We start from the raw sequence: 19,053 nt of genomic DNA, 5'->3' as shown, positions 1-19,053 counted from the left end.
ATTCCAGTTTTTTCCTGATGCACAAGTTATAATAAATGGACCTATCAGTCTTACTTGAGCCACAGCTACTTACATCTACTTGGCACTTCTTGTTTGCCTGAAAATTTACAGAGGCATCTTCTCCATGATGCTTTCCAGTATAATATGGGCCAAAGATGATATCTTCTGTTCCCAAACATCCATAACTTAGGGTGTATATTGCAATTTGAATAACATAGATGCACATTATTTCAATCCATTCCTAATTTTGCCCTCTATTAAACTCTTATTTATATTATAAACTTCTCAAGGGCAATTTCTTTCTTGGTAACCTCATAGGGTCCAGTACCATAAGTATTCAGTAACTTTTCTTTTAATTGAATACACATGCATACTGTGACAAAATATAGTTTCTATTTCTGAGTCCCCCAAAAAATGTAGCCAAGAGACATTTACATTTATAAAATTGACATTTTGTGTCAAAGGCACAAATCAGGATAAACAGCTTTTCTTAGGTTTTTGGGGAATGATTGTAAAAATTTTTCTCTTGTTTTTAATTACTTTTAGCGAGCTCAATTTCCAAGATTGGCTCAGATCCTCTAAAACTTGTACATGATGCTGTGGAAGAAACCACGGACTGGGTCTATGGCTTCTTTTCTTTGTTGTCTGATATCATCTCGTCTGAGGGTGATGAAGAAGATGATGATGATGGGGATGAGGACATTGATAAAGGTACAAAGAGCATAGAAACACACCTAACTTCTTTGAACAATATTAGTTACGCATTACGGTGGTTTGCTTAAGTTTAAACACAAATGAGCGCTGGGGTCAGGCTAAACCAAAATGAATACACTTCTGAGTTCTAACAGCATAATCAACAGACTACCAAACTCAGTAAATTGGTCCCTGTTTGGCTTTCATCTTACAGCTCATCTGCCATTATGGCAAAGATGTCAAAATTAAATGCTACCATTTGTGTAGCACTATAGTAGAGAGGGTCTTACTATGCACTACTACAAACTCACAAAAAGACCTCACAATTTATATGTTTCTTTGGGGAAAAAATAGTAGCTATTTCTCAAGTTTATCCTTAGGAAGACTGAAATAACAATAATTGATAGACATATGTTTTATACATGTAAGTCATATTCATGATCAAAGAGAAAGCAGTTACATTAAAATCATAATCAAAAGTAAATTATTGAAGCAAATGGAGGTGTAGAATGGAGGGACATATTCTAAATGTCACAACAATTATGCGACTAACCTATGTACTGTCTCGTATATATTAATAAACAAAAGGAAATAAAGTCCAACCATACATAAACTACTATCGAGGGGATGTGAAAAGAACAAAGTGTTATGAGTCTGTCTTTTACATGACATTTTTTAGGGTCAGCCTTAGTCATCAGAAATCATGTATTCAAAAAAAAAAAAAAAGAAAAAAGTAATCATGTATTCAGCCTTGACTACCAGGAAAGCTCTTATTATTTTAGCCCTCTCTATGACTTTGTCTGAATTTGTATTTGGCCCCAGTGAGAGGTCGAGATGAACAATAGAGAACTGAAATGAACATGATATACGAACTGTAATGTATAATTTGGATTGCTGCCACGATTTTATTGAACTCATAAAAGTGAAACTATCTCATATAAATGTAAATACACAAAGTTTATACTTAAAAACTGGAATTTGGGAGGCAAAGTAATATAAGGACTACTAATGTCAAAACTAATAGATGGTTTTTTTAATGAACAAAAGAAAATGGAAAAAGAGAGGCAGTATTATGCTATGCTAAAAGTTTTTCTAATTTACTGTTTTTGTCTTGGTTTAGGAGAAATAGAGGAGCCTCCCTTGAAACAAAAAGGTTGGTTGTTTTCACCTTTTAAAAATGTGGTAATACTGATTTTCAGCATGATTCAAAAGTATTTTACATGAGTTGTAGCCTTAATTTATTTTTAATGTGCAGTTTTTGTTTAATGATTAGATCAAGATTTATAGTTAGGCAGAGAAATACTTGATTCTTTCCAATGAAACTGATCCCACTATTTTTCAGTTTATTATTTAATTGATGCCTTCTTCAAGAGATGTGCAAATCCATCTACACACAGATCCATGTGATTTGGAATCAGGAATGAGGAGTGAATTCTGTAGCCTCAGAAATGGCCCAGAAGATGATGATGCCCATGATCTTTATTCTCACTGTGGCCAGATTTGATTTAACATTTTTATTCATTTCCTCCTTATTTTATTTTCACTATTAGTATTCTTCATTTTTAGGTGATAAGTAGGGGACAGGGTGTGTGAAATAGTATAGAAAAGAATAATCTTGGAGGCAAAGACCTATCCAGTCAGTATGTGTCATGTATAATCCCAAAGGAATAGAGTTACCTGGATGTACTTGGATGTGTAATAGACGGATTTCCTATAGAAATAGATCTTGCTAGGCTCTTCCATAACTGACTGGGATGATCACAAATCCAAAAGATGGAAACAATATGACCAGGAAAAACTGGTATAGCTATGGGGCAAGAGCCTCACAGGGCAAGTATTATTATAGGAAGGAGTAAGAATTGTCTAGAAGGGACAATAAAGAGAAGGGATACCATCCCTAAGGTATAGTTGGTGTCAGAGAGAAACAGCCAACACATAGCCAGACTTGATACAGTTGTGATGTTTTAGTTATTGCTGCACATGTTCAGCAGCAGGCTTTTGGGAGTGTTTACTCCAGGGGAGAATTTGCTGGCTTCTGTTGCTATCTGCCTAGACCTACTGTAGATGCAAACAGTGGGATCCAAATTTGGAGCTTCAGCCTTGTCTGAGCAGATGATGATTATCTCATTATCTGGGGTAAAATCCACTTAGTGTATGTTAATTTAGAAAATTTGAATTTGTAACTTGTCCAACAAATGAGCGCTAAACTAGTGAAACCCAAATGTGGGAAAGCCAGAAACGAAAAGTGTTTATGAAGTTATCAAGAGGAGAAGACAGGTTTCTTGATCACAAATCCAGGATGAGAACTCAAGCCATAGTTCAGCCATCAAATCCAGGTTTAGAGATTCTAGAATTCTAGAATTCATTTATAAAATTCTTGAGGTTAGAAACAGTTTTTTTTATAGCTGACCTCCAATGGATAGGGCCTAGAACATAGTGAAAGTTTAAGCTAATTAATTACTAGTCATTATCAGGAAACAACAGTTTATGTATCTGTTCTAATTAGAAATGGAAGAGAGAAAAACAAATAATATTTTCTTACTTATAAATTGAATTCTACAGAAATATCATAAGATCATATTCTCCATAAATAAATATCTAGAATTTAATAACGAATCTGTTCTTTCCTTTCGATTTGAATTTCTCTGTGGGATTATTTCAAAATTGTTTCATGTAATGATTAGCACAAATTGCAAATCCACACAAAGCTGCTTAATTATTATTCTTTAAATTATTGCCTTGTTTTATAAAATCAACAGAAAAACTATTAAATAGTTGTTAGGGATACTTTTGAAAAAGATGTCAGTAATGTTCATTAGTTAAAACAGTCCAAGTGATCTATGTGTTTAAAACCATGTACACTAATGTCTTGAAGGAATAGTAAAAGAAGAATTGACTTAAAATCATCTGAATATATTTTCTTAATATTATTCACAAAGTTGCATGAGAAAATGGACATCTAAGGAAACATCTTATATATCCTACCTTGGGTATAGAAGCTAGGTAATAATGAACATTGGTTGAAGTGGATTGAAGGAAATATATTTCATTATAATTAATATTTTTTTATTTATAAGCTTTTCCGTTGTAGTGTCATAGAGGCAATGAGAATTTTAAAGCAGTGTGTAATATTTTGCAGAACATTTCTAATTATATTCTGTTTTAAAAGGTATATTTTAAATATTATTATTAAAGAAAAGATGCTATGAGCTTATCCCTATTTTATGATGGCTTTTTAATACATTTTCATATTTAAAAATTGTGGTTTAAGAAGTATACATTTTTTGGCAATCTAGAATAACAGTCTTCTAAAACATTTCATTTTCATCCATTTAAATGACTCTTTATTGATCTCCTCATGAATACTCTCTCTCCATTAGGATATATTCAATAATATTTAGCCATTTTGTATTACCTAAATTATCACACTGTGGTATTGTTTATTCAACTGTCCTGTGTCTTTATGAAGCATTTTATTTAAATGACTTAAAATCTTAGTTTCATTTGTCCAGTTGCTATTTTCATCAAAATAAAAACTCAACCACCCTGTTATTTGTGGGTGGAGATTGCAGTTCTAAGTTGATGTGGAATAATGGTCTAGTCAACTAATCTCAGGGTTGCAGGATTGATTATTAAATAGATTATTAACATGGATGAAATTTTTGAGTCTGCAATTCTGTGGCTTATGTTGTTATATATAAATACAGCATTAGGGTATGAGATGTAGTACCTAGTGTCTTTATGCATCTTTATTTTTCAGCTTGTCAAAATTTTAAAAATAGTAAATTCTATTACCAAACACTACACAGTGAGAGTCCAAGGCACTGAATCATTATAAAACATTGTATATTTTTTATATAATTATTTCAAACTTACAATTATGAAAAACAAGTACCATTGTAAATCATAGTTCCCGAAACAATTACATGTTGTATATGGTAGGTGTGCTTTGGTTTTCTGGAATCTCCTGTTGTATAGTTTCTTCATTGGAAGGTGTACATCTTGGATGTTAACCTCCCACTTTCCAAGGGGTACACAAGTGCAGATAGCTATAAAGGACTGAAATTATATTTGTATGCTTTCCTAACATAGATTTGCCTGAAAACACATCTAAGGTCATAACAGTACTTCCACTTAACAATATAAAGAAATAGCCTTCACCCATCCTAAAATTGCTGGAATGCTCACCCAAAAGACCAATAGGCCTTTCTGTCCTGCATACATCTGCTAAAGGAGAATCATGGTGCTGATACACAAGTGCTCTTTTTCGTGATGGGATGGTCTGACTCCAAAGATATGGTAGAGTGGAGGAGACTGGAGCAATGATAAGTTTCATTTCATGACTTTGCCTTTTATTTAGCTGAGTAATGTGAAAGATTGCACTGCTCTTGAGGAAGATTCCCATGAGAGCAAAGCAAAAAGAATATAGTTAAGAAATAGTGAAAGCTAAAAATGCCTTTTAAAAATTTAAATGTAAGTAATTCTTTTCATTTATTATCAATACTTGCTCTTAGGAAGTGCCATTGGCTTGAAAGAGCACTTTGAAACAACCACAGCGGTGTAGGTTGGTGACACTGATTCTTTTAAATATAACTGGGATATGTTCTGACACAACCAAACTTTTAAAGATGCATTAACTAAACCCAGAGAGGCCACATTTCTGTGATACCTTTCAGATTAATTCTGTATTGTTCAAAAAGGACTTTAAAACATACTTTATATAATTATATTATAAAACATTTAATTGTAGTCAAACCTCATCTTATTTATCTAATGTAAGATGTTTAATATTTTGTATCTCCTATTGACAAAAAATTAACTCAGATGCTATTTGCAGACCCAATTTACTCTCTCTGTATACATATATGAAAGTATGTATATATGCATATTACATTATGTATCATTTATTCATTATATGTTATTTATATGTATTATTACCTCCTATTAATAAAAAATATAAAATTATATGCTGTATTGGTTATATATGTATATGTAAATATATATACTTAATACATATTCTCTTTTCCTTAATAATTATACAACTTGATGGTAGCTAAGAAAATTATTAAAGTTATTTCTTTTATATTTGAAACTTATTTATTTAGTCCCAAAAGTAAAACATTAGAATTTGATATCCCCTTCACACATGTATTGCTGAAATGTCAAACTCTTTATCATATCTTGGTTTCACAAAAAGTTTAAAATCTTACCTCTATATTACATGACATTAGTACAAATAAAATAATTTACAATAGAATATTGGTTTTTCTTGTTTTTATAACTTATTTTCAAAATAAATTTATTATATTAAATCTATGTCATTTTAGTCTTTTCATCTACTTTTAATAACATATCTTCCAGGTGTGTTGCAAAATTTATTCTTTCTTGATAATTTCCTCAAGATGCAAACTAAAATTTTTTGAACTGCAAAACAAAATTACATTTTTTTGAGAGAGGTAAATTTGATTTGAGTAAGAGGTTTGAAAACAAAGGCTGGTCCCATTAGCTAACATGGCAAACATTTTTTATAAATAAAGTGAGCAGCATCCAAGGTCTAGATGAAATATACCTAAAGTAAGACATACATTTAAAGGTACATAAGACAATATCATTTTATCCAAAATCATTACCATTTATAATATTTTGATTTTTCTTCACCCTTTTTGAATATATTGATTGGCTACACAGGGTACTCCTGAGTAAGAGTAGTAGAAATATCTAGCAGTCATTTGGTGAGTCTGATAAAATCATTTTACTTCCAGGAAATTCAGAAAGTAAATGACTCTCAGAATAGAGTAACAAACCTTTTGTAAGTCATGTATTTTTCAAATTTTTGTTTCCAATATAACTGAAGAAGGCATTAGTTACTCAGCTGAGAGATCACTGAAAATAAATTCCTTGTTGATTCCCTATGTTATTTTACCATTACTTGGAAGAAGATTTAAAAAAATAACCTTACCATAATAAAATTGTCATCTCTGTGTTTGTGTGCATGTATGTGTAGCTCTATATACATGTACATGCATAAGGCATATGTATGCATGTGTGCATACATGTTCATAAGGCTTCTCAACATTTGTATCTTTAAAAGTAAATAAAAGGGTTAGATTTTTCATTGAATCTTTTTTTTTTAAAGATTTTATTTATTTGACAGAGAGAGAGATAACGAGAGCAGGATCACAAGCAGGGGGAGTGGGAGAGGGAGAAGCAGGCCTCCCGCCAAGCAGGGAGCCCGATGTGGGGCTCGATCCCAGGACCCGGGGATCACGAACCGAGCTGAAGGCAGACGCTTAACAACTGAGTCACCCAGGCGCCCAGATTTGTCATTGAATCTTATCTAATTCCATCTGTAAATCATATCCACAAATACAAGAACTAATTAAAATTGTATGTATCTCACAAAGAGATAGATGCCTTTCTAAAAAAATTTTGGTTTTCAGATTTAATACTTTATGAAAATTTGTAAGATACTAACCTTTAGATTCTTATAATCAGGGGATATAAAAGATATTCTAAATTTCAAAATATAAACTTTTTTTCTAGAGAAGTGTGATAGTATAATCAAGAAAAAAATTTCCAATTATAAAAATATATTGTTCTTGAATAAAATTTTGTGAGAGAAATGGAATGAAAATGTGAATTCAAAAAGAAAAAAGGAAAATTATACAATTTCCAGATGTTAAAAAAGCTTGTTTGTTATTTTAAATCCGTAATGAAGAATCTCAAAATATTATGGTATTTAGAGTCCATCAACCTGATTTTTTAGCTAGATGAAGCAATTTTATTTTCAAAATTCAAAACTTATAATAATCTATTAATTGTAACTTTTTAACTTATGGTAAAAACATTTAGAAGTTATCTTCAAAATATAGAAGGAGATGCAGTTTCCCAAAGTTTTCTAAGGTAATGTCAAAGGAAAAAAAAATTAAAGTCTCTGTAATGAGAATGAACATTTCGTGTTCTAGATGACCTGAGGATTCTGAGTGAGAACAGAGCATGAAGGCCCAAGGTTCGACTGTAGTCAACAACACATGTCCTTAAATAATCACACAGAACACTGACATGTTTTATCCCTTTAGTCAATTTGTTTTTCAAGTGTTTTCTACGTGTCAAGCAACATGCTAGGCAGAGGAGAACATTTAAGTCTTTGTGTACAGCATCCCAAAAGTTGATGACAAAAGTTTGTTAAATAAGATAATAAATAGGGGCACCTGGGTGGCTCAGCTGGTTAAACGTCTGCCTTCAGCTCAGGTCATGATCCCAGGATCCTGGGATCAAACCCCCCATCAGGCTCCCGGCTTAGTGGGGAGTATGCTTCTTTTTCTCCCTCTGCCCCTCCCCCCACTCCTGCTTTCTCTCTCTCTCTCTCTCACTCTCTCTCAAGTAAATAAATAAAATCTTTAAAAAAGTAAGATAATAAATAACTGTAATGGAGCTTTTATGTGATATATCTAATAAAGTTAATTATTCCTTACTAATAGCAGGATCAATGTAACATTGTATTCTATAGCCAAAACAATTGCAAATGAGTCAAAATCATCTTATTTAGTATAATGTACTGAAAAAACCTTATTGAAGAGTTTAATGAATAGATGAGCAATTGAGATAGTAAATGAGATAAAATAATTTGGGCATTGCATATTTGATAATGATGAGGTGATCATATACAGCTGAACTTAAAGAGGATTAAAATATGAATACTGATAACTATATTGCAAATGAATAAAACTATTTTAGGCAAAAATAGAAATATAATAAAAATACATAAATTTAATTCTCTTAATTACTCATAAATACTCCCGAGTCAAAGCTAATCACAGGCTTGCCAACACAGATGCAGAAAAGGAGAGATAGAGTGAGGGAGGGGGAGAGGGAGAGACAGAAAATCCAGTATTCTAAAAGCAAAGTTAAAAATATATTTCCATTCATAACAGGTGTTGGTATTTTTCTATTTCTTTTTCAAAAATAGAATATCGGTTTGTCACAAACCTAGTATGATTTTGCTTTCATATTTCTATATTGGTATTTATGTGATGCTGACTTTTCAGATTGGGTAAATATTTACAGAGAGTATAATTCTTTAGTGGATATATAGCTTTTTAAATTTTTTGTGCTAACATTTCCAAGTGCAACATAATGAATATACTTACTCCTTTTTACAGTTTATTCTTAGTTAAACCTCGGTCTATAGTAACTCTGCATATAAGAATAATCATTTACAACAGTTACATCCTTTGGAATATGTAATTTTAGAAGACAGTAATAGTCCCCTAGCAAGAAGTTACATTTTATAATGTCATTTTCAGACATCTAGTTTTAAAGTTCAGAAAGAATAGTTTTAGTCATTTGGATCCACACACTCAGTTTTTTGGGAATGAAGAACTGTTTTTCAATTTCAGGAGCATAGTGGCCTTATGTGTTAAATCATTGCTTACCTTATAGGAAAGAACTAGACGCCACACTACATTACGTCGAATTTCCGTGCTTCCTAATTACGTGCTCTTTGAAACAAGGAACTGTCCTCAAGTTTGAACAGGACCCAAGTATGAAGGCTAACGTTCTGTGAGATTTTACCTGATGCATGTCAACAGCAGAGGAAGAGGCTCTTCTCTACTTAGAGCAAAACAAATTACATTCTCCTTATAGTCATGTTTTTAAATTTCCCTAAAGCTCCTTGGGTTGAAAAGAATCCAGTAAATTTAAACTCAGGTCTTTCATTGTGTATTTTTCTCCCTTGATTGAAACCCACAACAGCTCTTTGCAGTCAGGGTGAATAAGGAAGAGCCAGGAAATTTGCGCATCATAAATATTCAAGACTTTAGGATTAGGCCATTGAGAAGGTTGTATCACGTCATTGGGAGTAAGATGGATGGACACGTTTCCGTGCCAGAGATTTCTTGCATCCATCTTTGCTGGCAGCTTCAGTGGTTAGCACCAGGCTGAGCATAAAGTGTCTGAAAAATACGGTGAGTGAAAAAAGGAGTGGAAATGGAAAGGTGACTAATCTTGTTAAAATTCATAGGCTCAGAATATTGGTGATTAGGTCGGCCCTAGTAACCTTGTTAAGTAGATACACTTATCTTTGGACCCCTTCACTTAGTAAGTCTGGATGAAAACTCAGGTCCATAACTGCAGTTCTGCATTTTACCCTTGGGCTACGCAAGGAACCCACTGCTTTATCTTCTGCCTGTTTTTCCGATTATTGATCAGACCCACAGTGGCAGGGGGACAAAGCCCAAAGAGAACAGGCAGCAGGCTTGGAGGTGGACTCAGAATAAAGAAGTCTGAGGAGGCTGAGGTGAAGGAAGATCTATCTGGTCTGTGATCCAGAGATTCACTTCTCCATGGGGTTGCAGCTGTAGTGAACTCTGGATCTACCGGGTCAGGCAACTTTTGTATCTTTTTTAAAAAGATTTTATTTATTTATTTGAGAGAAAGAGAGAGCATGAGCAGGGCGAGGAGCAGAGGGAGAAGCAGACTCCCCACTGAGCAGGGAGCCCAATGTGGGGCTCAATCCCAGGACCGCAAGATCATGACCTGAGCCAAAGTCAGACACTTAACCCACTGAGCCACCCAGGTGCCCCTGGTGACTTTTGTATCTTTTTTTTTTCTTAAGATTTTTAAAAATTTATTTGAGAGACAGAGCACATGAGCAGGAGGAGGGACAGAGGGAGAAGCAGACTCCCCACTGAGTGGGGAGCCCAATGTGGGACATGATCCCAGGACTCTGAGATCATGGCCTGAGCTGAAGTCAGACACTTAACCGACTGAACCACCCAGGCACCCCTGTGACTTTTGTGTCTTATGCTACTAAAAAGAGCTCACCTCTATTGAGGCAAGCAAACTAGAACCAGGATGATAGGAGGTAAATAATAGTAGGTAAATACTACCACAGATAATAGTAGGTAAAACCAGAGCCTGAAGGAACATGCCCAAAAAAAGCACTTGAGATTATTCCTGCTCTGACAAGAAATACATAAAATGGTTGGGCTGGCGTTGAGTTGTCTCAGAGACCCTTCTTATTCACCCTGACGTTGGCACCAAAAGCTGATCTGAGGGTTGCTTCAGTCACATTGGATAAGTAATGGAGAAGTGTCTGAGTGAGAAGCTGTTATTCCAGAATCTTTTCTCTCTAGTTGTGTAGGTTTCCTTTCTTAAAATAATAAGAAATGTGGTGTTGGTTGAGTACAGATGGCTTAAAATGTTACATAGTTCAGATTATGTATTTTCATTTAGAATGGTTTGTTGAAAAATAAAACAAATTAAAAAAAAAAAAGCAAAACAGAAAACTTCCCAGTGCTTCTCAACTCTGTGCATCAGATTCAAATGACGAGAGACCAAAATAGATTTCAAACTGACTTAATGGAAAGGATACTTTAATGGTTTGAGTGACTGAAAGATCCAAGAGTAAAATTGGCTTCAGGGATGGCTGGATACAGGTTTTTTAATAACGTGATTAGTAAATCCTCTCTCTTTGCTCCTGACCCTGCTTTCCTTCATCTGCTTAATTCTCAGGCTGACTTTCCTCTCCTAGTAGCAATTATGAGGGCCAGAAGCTTCAGGCCCAAAGTTTTTTTACTTTAGCAACTCAGAGAGGAGGCTGTGCTTTTCCTCAACTATTTCAGCAAAAACAATTGTAGTGGACTCTCATTGATTTGTATCAAGTAACACACCCTTCTTGGAACCAATCAGCTGGCCAGGGACCTGCGGCACACGCTTTGTCAAGACCCAGGGAATAGACTCACCCTTGGGAGTAAAGAATGCGTTTAGCATCACCCAAACTCTTTATATTGAGATTGGAAAAGGGTTGATTCCTGAAACTAGAGGAGGGATGCTGTTACAATAATGAATTCCAGCAGGAAAGCCACAGATGTCTTTTTGATTTGGAATCCCAGATCCCTTCCCACTTCAGATTTACCCAGCCAGAATCCCCAGGGGTGAAGCCTTAAGCAGTTGTATTTTCAAAACCTCCCCAATGTGTTTCTAACTCACAACCAGGATGAGAACCATTGCAACCCAAATGATTAATTCTAGAAATGAGTGATTTTATGCGTTGTGACACCAGGAAGGGAGAGAGTTGAAGATAAGTGGATAATCGCATATTTTGTTTATACATAGTGACTGCTCTTCTCTATAAATTTACCATTAAAAAAATACCAAACCATGAATGATAAAATGCAAACTAAATTAATAACACTGTCACCTTGCCCTAGACTATTGGAATAACTATTGACAATTGATGCTCATCAGTTGAACACATCAACATTTTAAACATTATTGAGATAGACTCGAAGGAATATGATGAGAAGATATTTGCATTGGTTCCCTTTCTGCTATTAACCTGCTATGGTTAAGTCCCTTAACCCCAGTGGCTCTCAGTTCTCACATCCATAAAACAAAGAGGCTGGATTTTACTGATGTCCAGGTTCTTTCTAGCTGTAATATTTTATGATTCTATGATTAAATTGTGATGTCTTATATTAATAATTTTACCAAGAGTTTTGTCTGGACTAGAGCTTGCAATTCAAAGTGTGATCCAAGGAACAGCAGCATCAGCATCATCTGGGAGTGATTTAGAAATGCAGAACCAGGCTTCATCCAGACCAAATGAATCAAAATCTGCATTTTAGGAAGATCCCCAGGCGACTCATATGCACATTAAAATTTGAGGAATGTTGGTCTAGACGGTGGTTCCTAGTTCTGACAGTGGTTCTGAAACCACCTGAGAGCTTATTTAAATTGGAGATCCCTAAAAGTTTCCTCACCACGAGAGACTAATTGATTAAGTTTGGGCTGTAGTTCAGGAATACATTTTAATATCTCCCCAGATGACTCTGGTGTACAGCCACATTGATTTTGTCTAGTATATCGTCAAATATGAAATACATTCTGACACAGCCAAAACGCCATCCAAATCCATGAAGACCACCAGGGATTATTTTATAAAAGGTATTGCTTGTTATCATTTCTACCTCTGTCTGGCTTATGAACATATGGGAAATAGTATCTCATTTTATAGATGGAAAAAATACAATTCAAAGAAGAAAAATGGATTAACCTAAGATCACTGAGTTAGTGGCAAAAATGAGGTTGGACAGGTATCATCATATTTATTTTGAAATTTTTTGTAGAGGTCAAGAGTATGCAGGGTTGTGACTACTGTTTTTCTTGAAAAAGTCGAGCTTATTTTACAAAACTTTACCAAGCAATCAAATCTAATAAAATCAAGGTCCAAAGCATTTTTATGTTTATGGATTCGACATTCCTGAAGGAAACTGTTCTCAATTATTTGTCTATCACTATATCTAAAGTGTATGCCACCTTAATCACGAACACTAGGTAGCTTTGAGGAAAAGAAAATATTCCTCTTTATACTCTTCATTAATGGTCAGTCGTGTGCTATCCTCAAAATTTGCTTTATAAGTATAACAGAAAAATTATCAGAAAAATCATAGAAAGTACAAATACCTACACATCATTTAAAATGTTTCTCTAAAATATTGAGAATTCAATACAATACTTTCCCTTAATGATCCTTAATTAGCCACTAAATAGATAACTAGACTTACTTGGTTATTCATCATAATTAGACTTTTGTGTCCTAATCACAACTGGAAAATCTTACAAATCGAGATTCTATGTTCAAATGAATAATTTGAATTTTCAATATTAAAATAAGAAAAATTGTAAGAAGGCATTTCATATTGTCTACTGCTTGTGAGATACGTAGAGAAAACATAATGATAAAAAGCATTCATTGAAATCCACAACACTCATAATAATTTAATAAACTTGGTTGTTATCTAAAAGAATCAGGATGGTTGCCTTGGTGACAGAGATTATCTTTTTAACTTCTTGAGTCTGTCATTTTAAAATCTTGAATTGATAATATTTTTAATTTGTTAACAATGTGTTATATTAATAGAGAAAAATTGTATGCTTTAAATTGGCCATGTAAATCTTAAATGAAATTATAAACTATTCAACAATAAGCTTTGTTATAAGCAGATAAAAATTATTTATCATAAGCAAAATACATGCAACATACAAAATAACTCAGAAAGACTTCACTACAAAATAAGGTCATTCTTAGGAATCATTTGGCACAATCTATTTTCACTGATTTGATCCCATTGATTGCTGGTGCTAGTGACCCTCCCATTTTTAAGTGCCATGGCCTGTCTTCCCAAATTATATTTGGAAGTTGAGCTCAGAGTCTTGGGGAAATCTGTTGATCTATGATTACCACTGGCACTATGGGAGACATAGAGCTTAGACGATGATATATTGATGAAATTAAACAGCCTAAAGATGAAGAAGGGGAACCAAGCCAATGAAATGAATCTTCACTTCTAATTTGGAGAATTTTTAAAGATTTTTGCCTATTCAATAATTATAAGTTCCTGTGGGACAGGGAGAACACACTGTGAGAACCAGAAAATTCTCCCTTACACCTATAAGTTCCATTTTAGGCTACCAAAAGGATCCCTAAAATCTATACTTACTTTCTCAGATGTCCAGCATAAATATGTGTAACAGATGCCAAAATTTCAGTATTTCTGTATATAAAATACCATAAGTATATAGGCAAATGCTATCAAAGGAAAATGCAGATTATCATTGAAATACTATAAGCATCAGTAGAGATGTTAGAGAGTTGCAGTAATATCTAACATGTAAAACAGAGATAGAAATTTTGGACCCCTTCCTTTAAGCTATGCCAAGTCACATGTCCTACTTTTAAATCTTGCCATCACTTGTTTCTAATGAAATAGACATGATATTTTATTGTCAACATTTTATTACAAGTATATATTCAATTCAGAGTTGACTTACTTTTTATATAAACATCTATGAATAAATTTTGAAATAAGGCAAAACATTAAAAACTATTTTAGTATTAGTATTAAAAATTAGTGTTAGTACTAGTATGAATTAGTACTGGTATTTAAAAAAATTAAAAATACTCAATATCCTTACTTTGATTATTATATAGCTTTTCAGTGTTCCAGAAAAACATTATGAAAAAAACCTAATTTTTGTACAAGTGTTGCTATTTATGAATACCTTTCACATACATTATTTTATTTCCACAGACAGTAAAATTCTGCAACTTTCCCTAGGATTTCTAATAAGTAAAAATGATTAGAAATGCAACATTTTACTTTCTCAAAACTTCCAACTATACTTATTTTAGTACTTAAATCAGGAGTAGGATCATAAAGAACAGGTGAGATATGATCCACCACCACTTTCTATACTATGTACGAGCTTATAACTCATAATCCTACATAAATATTTACTTTTAAAATTTTTATATATTTATCAAGTGTTTAATATATAGATAGCCACCACTGTTGTGCACTCAACATTAAAGTGGAACAAAATAGACATAATTCTTGCCCTCATCAAATTTAGAATTTAGTGAGACAAATATTAATAATAATAGCCAATACTTACAGGATGCTACTTGATAATCAGGTGCTATACTAAAATCTACCTTTTAACTTATTTTAATCCTCCTGTAAATCTATGTGGAAGGCACTATTAAGAACCTCATTTGGGGGGCACCTGGGTGGCTCAGTCATTAAGCGTCTGATCCCAGGGTCCTGGGATCGAGCCCCGCATTGGGCTCCCTGCTCCTTGGGAAGCCTGCTTCTCCCTCTCCCACTCCCCCTGCTTGTGTTCCTGCTCTCGCTGTCTCTCTCTCCCTGTCATATAAATAAATAAAATCTTAAAAAAAAACACCTCATTTTGCAGATGAAGAAATGAAGGTTGCACAGTAGTAAGTAAAGAAATCAAACCAGCATCGATGATCTTAAACACTAAGCTGTATTTTAAAACATGTCAGAGATAACAATATCTTTGTATAGATCTCTTAACAAGTTATCTATGTCTAGTTCTCCTAACAAAATGTGTATTTTAATTATATTAGAATACTGTAGATTTATGCCATCTTTCATATGATGATTATTACAATAATCATTTAATGATCATTGCAATGTAGAAATAATGAAAAATCTACATATTGCTAATTTTTACTTATTTTCAGCAACATAATAAATTATTATATCTGCACTTCTTGTTTCCCAGTACTTCATAAGTCTTCAGAGACATTGGACTCTAACCTCATTGCTTGTTTGGCTTTGGACTTTAGAAAAACAGGCTGGCTGAGGAGGGTATACTTCCTTGTTATCTTCCTTGAATTATAAAGCGTAAAATCCAAGGTTGAAATTCTCCGCGTTCCTTAAATGAAAGAAATTTGTAAACACATCGAAAGCCTAGTGTGATCAAATTTTCTAATGATTTCAAATGTTTTTTGTTTTAGAGTGGGAGATGAATAAAAGTAAGAATCGAAAAAGGGAGACATTTTTTTCCACGTCTCATATTCATTTGTACTTCCCTGTACATCTGGAGAAAAGCAGTAGAGGAAAATCAGGAGTAGTAAAAAAAGTTGGAATATGTTTCCCACATTCTGTGGAAATAACTTGCCCGTTTTGTAAATCTTTTTGTGCCCTTACCCCATTTCCGACACAGCAAACATCAGTGGAGTAATGCTTCACTCTTAGGCAAAGTTACCGATGACTCAGTAGAAAAAGGAATTTCCTTTTGCCTACTGGCATATCCATTGAGATAATTGTCACTCTTTCTCCATGTTATTTTTCCCATCTCCAATTCTCAAAATTCAAATATAAACTTGTATCCTTAAGGGACTGTGGGCGGGCTAACACCTGGAATGAGATACTTTGACCTCTATGCTGTCTAAGCTGCAAAATGATCTTTAAGGTTTACCAGTGACCAAAATGCCTTATGATTCCAACTGGCATCTGGTGCTGAGACTTATTACATCTTCAGAGACATTGGACACTAATCTAATTGCAATGCACATATTTTTGGAGGTAAACGATGCCTGCTTTGACCTTCTTCTTTGTCCCTTGTATCCAGGACTTGTGCAGGTTTAAGAGAACTACTCTTAAAGAGTGTCATGTTGTTAAATGCGATTTTATGCAATCATACATTTTTGTCATAGTACCCAAAAATGGAGTTATTTGCCAGTCTATGGAAAATATTAAACAAATGGAAGCTAGTTTTAACATAATATAGGAAATTTTATTTTTCTTGGAAGTTTGTTGAAAACCATAGGGCAATAAAGTTCTACCTTTAGTGACTTGAATTATTAAAATTTAATTTTGCATTCTTATACAAATGGTTCTTAGCTGGAAAGAGCAGCTGAGAGGAACAAATCAAACATCATCTGCCTATGAGAAAAATATCCTTTTGAAGTCTAAATTGGTAGCACGTTGTTACTCAATTGGACAGGAGCCTGAACAGTTATCATATCCTGGCTCAAGTGGAAGCAGAAAGAACTGGCTCATGGGTAGAGGCAATAACGCTAGTCATAGAATCCAATCCCCAAAGAAAATGAGATGTTGCAATAAACTCAGAGAGAGAGAGATTGCATTTATCCTTAAGTTTGAATCATAAGGAATAAATTTCTTTTGTCTTCTCTAAGCAGAGAAATGTAGGTTTACATGCCAAGGTTAGCTGTGCGAGTCTACACGTGCTGCTGTAGAAATACTAATGGTCTCCAAGTGATCATCAGTTAAAAAATTAGTTGATGATGTTCCTGCAGAAATATGTCTGTGTAAGTCATCATATGTCACTGTGAGGTGTAAAGATTTTATTATGTATGTGTATGTATTTTAGTCCATGACGCCCGCCGCCACTTGTGAGAAATCTAAGTAGATCTGCCCAGAGCAATGAGGCTGTCCTTTGCATAAGGATGAAGTTCAGAATCAGGGAAATAAAATATTAGGGCCTTGTCCTTGAGATTGGTCTGAGTTACAGAACTGGGTTGTATTGGCTCCTCCAGTTACCATAGAGTGGAAAACAAATACTCAGAAATGCATTGCCATTTTTTTCCCAGTCTCATGCTCCTTTAGCTTCACTTATTTTATTTTTTCTTAAGGAAAACTTATTGTGAAGCATAGCCAACATGCTGGGTTTTACCTTCCTCCTTAGGGTTACCCCACTCCTATGGGTTTGAAAAATGGTGCAGGCAACACATATTCCCCTTGCCTTTTCATGAATGGTGTTCTTGATCCCAATCTTGTTGAGATTTGTCTTCTTTCCCTTTATTTTTTTCCCTCCAGGATGGACGTCTGCTCATTTCAATTTTGGTCACAATCTAGAGCTCATTCCCTTCTGATGAGATGTTTCTGTGTACAAAAAAGCTAGAGCGGGATGCCTGGGTGGCTCAGTCGTTAGGCATCTGCCTTCGACTCAGATCATGATCCCGGGGTCCTGGGATCGAGCCCCACATCGGGCTCCCTACTTGGCAGGAAGCCTGCTTTTCCCTCTCTCTCTCTCTCTCCCTCTGCCTGCCACTCCCCCCCGTTTGTGCTCTCTCTCTCTCTGTCAAAAAAAAAAAAAAAGAGCTAGAGCTAAGTGGTTTCAAGGTGGTTCCTACCGCTGCTTCATATGTCTGTTCTCTGATGTGCAAACCTCCACCTACCTTTCAGCAAACACAGCCGTGGACCAACATGGTTGCATAGTCCCACAAATCGCCACCATATTCAGTGTATTTCCCAAGAAGAAGTTAGCTAGGAATCTCTGACAGGATTACCCAGGCAGGATGGTCTTTAGCACCTGATCTTGCAGAAAGTTCTAACTCAGGTCTGATCCTCCTGTGGGAGTTGCAGCACCTCTGCTTTGTTCTTCTAAGTGGCCAACAGATGTCTGCAGAACACACACACACACACACACACACACACACACACACACACACACACACACGCAAGCTTACCTCTAAAGGAAAAATATTATTCTAAATGACAATTTCAAGGCCTTCTTGTCTCACAATGAATGTTGCATTCCATGTAAGCTTTTAACTTAGAAAATTTCATCCCATTTCTGCATTCAAATCAACCCTTACTAGGAGTAAGAAATTATCCCTTAAAGGTGACTCCCTTGGCACATCTAAAGACTCTTCTAAATCTTTGGTGTTTTACTTGCTTTATTGGCCTGAGCTATACAAGGCACCAATCTCCACAGCCTCTGTTGGTCTGAATAGAAGGGAGGAAGTAAGACTGTACTGACAGGGGAGAATTTTGAATTTGCTTTTTTACTTGTAAAAGATTTAACCCTGTGGATGACTAAGGCTTTAGAAAGGTCATCTGCCCACTCCTAGGACTAAACCAGCACTGCCTGATAGTAATATTATGTGAGCCACACATGCAACTTAAAATTTTCAAGTAGCCACACATTTAAAATGTAAAAAGAATAATATGAAATTAATTTTAATCATGTGTCTTACTTAACCTAATCAGGGTCTCAGTGAGGGCTCAACCAGAAAAGCAG

The 19,053-nt window shown here is 34.6% G+C and overlaps 2 protein-coding genes across 3 annotated transcripts in view; one reads left to right on the top strand and one right to left on the bottom strand.

Annotated features, from left to right (window-relative positions):
- Positions 1–19,053, bottom strand: part of CLVS2 (clavesin 2) — a 502,444-nt gene that overhangs the window by 23,658 nt on the left and 459,733 nt on the right. The gene's annotated exons all lie outside the window — the stretch shown is intronic.
- TRDN (triadin) overlaps positions 1–19,053 on the top strand; it is a 356,769-nt gene that overhangs the window by 68,558 nt on the left and 269,158 nt on the right. For both annotated transcript variants that reach the window (XM_073893863.1, XM_073893862.1), the window contains exons 3-4: positions 547–711; positions 1,814–1,846. In XM_073893863.1, the coding sequence (XP_073749964.1) occupies positions 547–711; positions 1,814–1,846 (198 nt within the window). The remainder of the gene's footprint in view (positions 1–546; positions 712–1,813; positions 1,847–19,053) is intronic.

Source organism: Callorhinus ursinus, unplaced genomic scaffold (assembly GCF_003265705.2).
Source record: "Callorhinus ursinus isolate GAN/ISIS: 27379988/994484 unplaced genomic scaffold, GSC_fseal_2.0 scaffold6, whole genome shotgun sequence".
NCBI classification, from domain to species: domain Eukaryota; kingdom Metazoa; phylum Chordata; class Mammalia; order Carnivora; family Otariidae; genus Callorhinus; species Callorhinus ursinus.
This window is presented reverse-complemented; position numbering and strand designations above follow the sequence as displayed.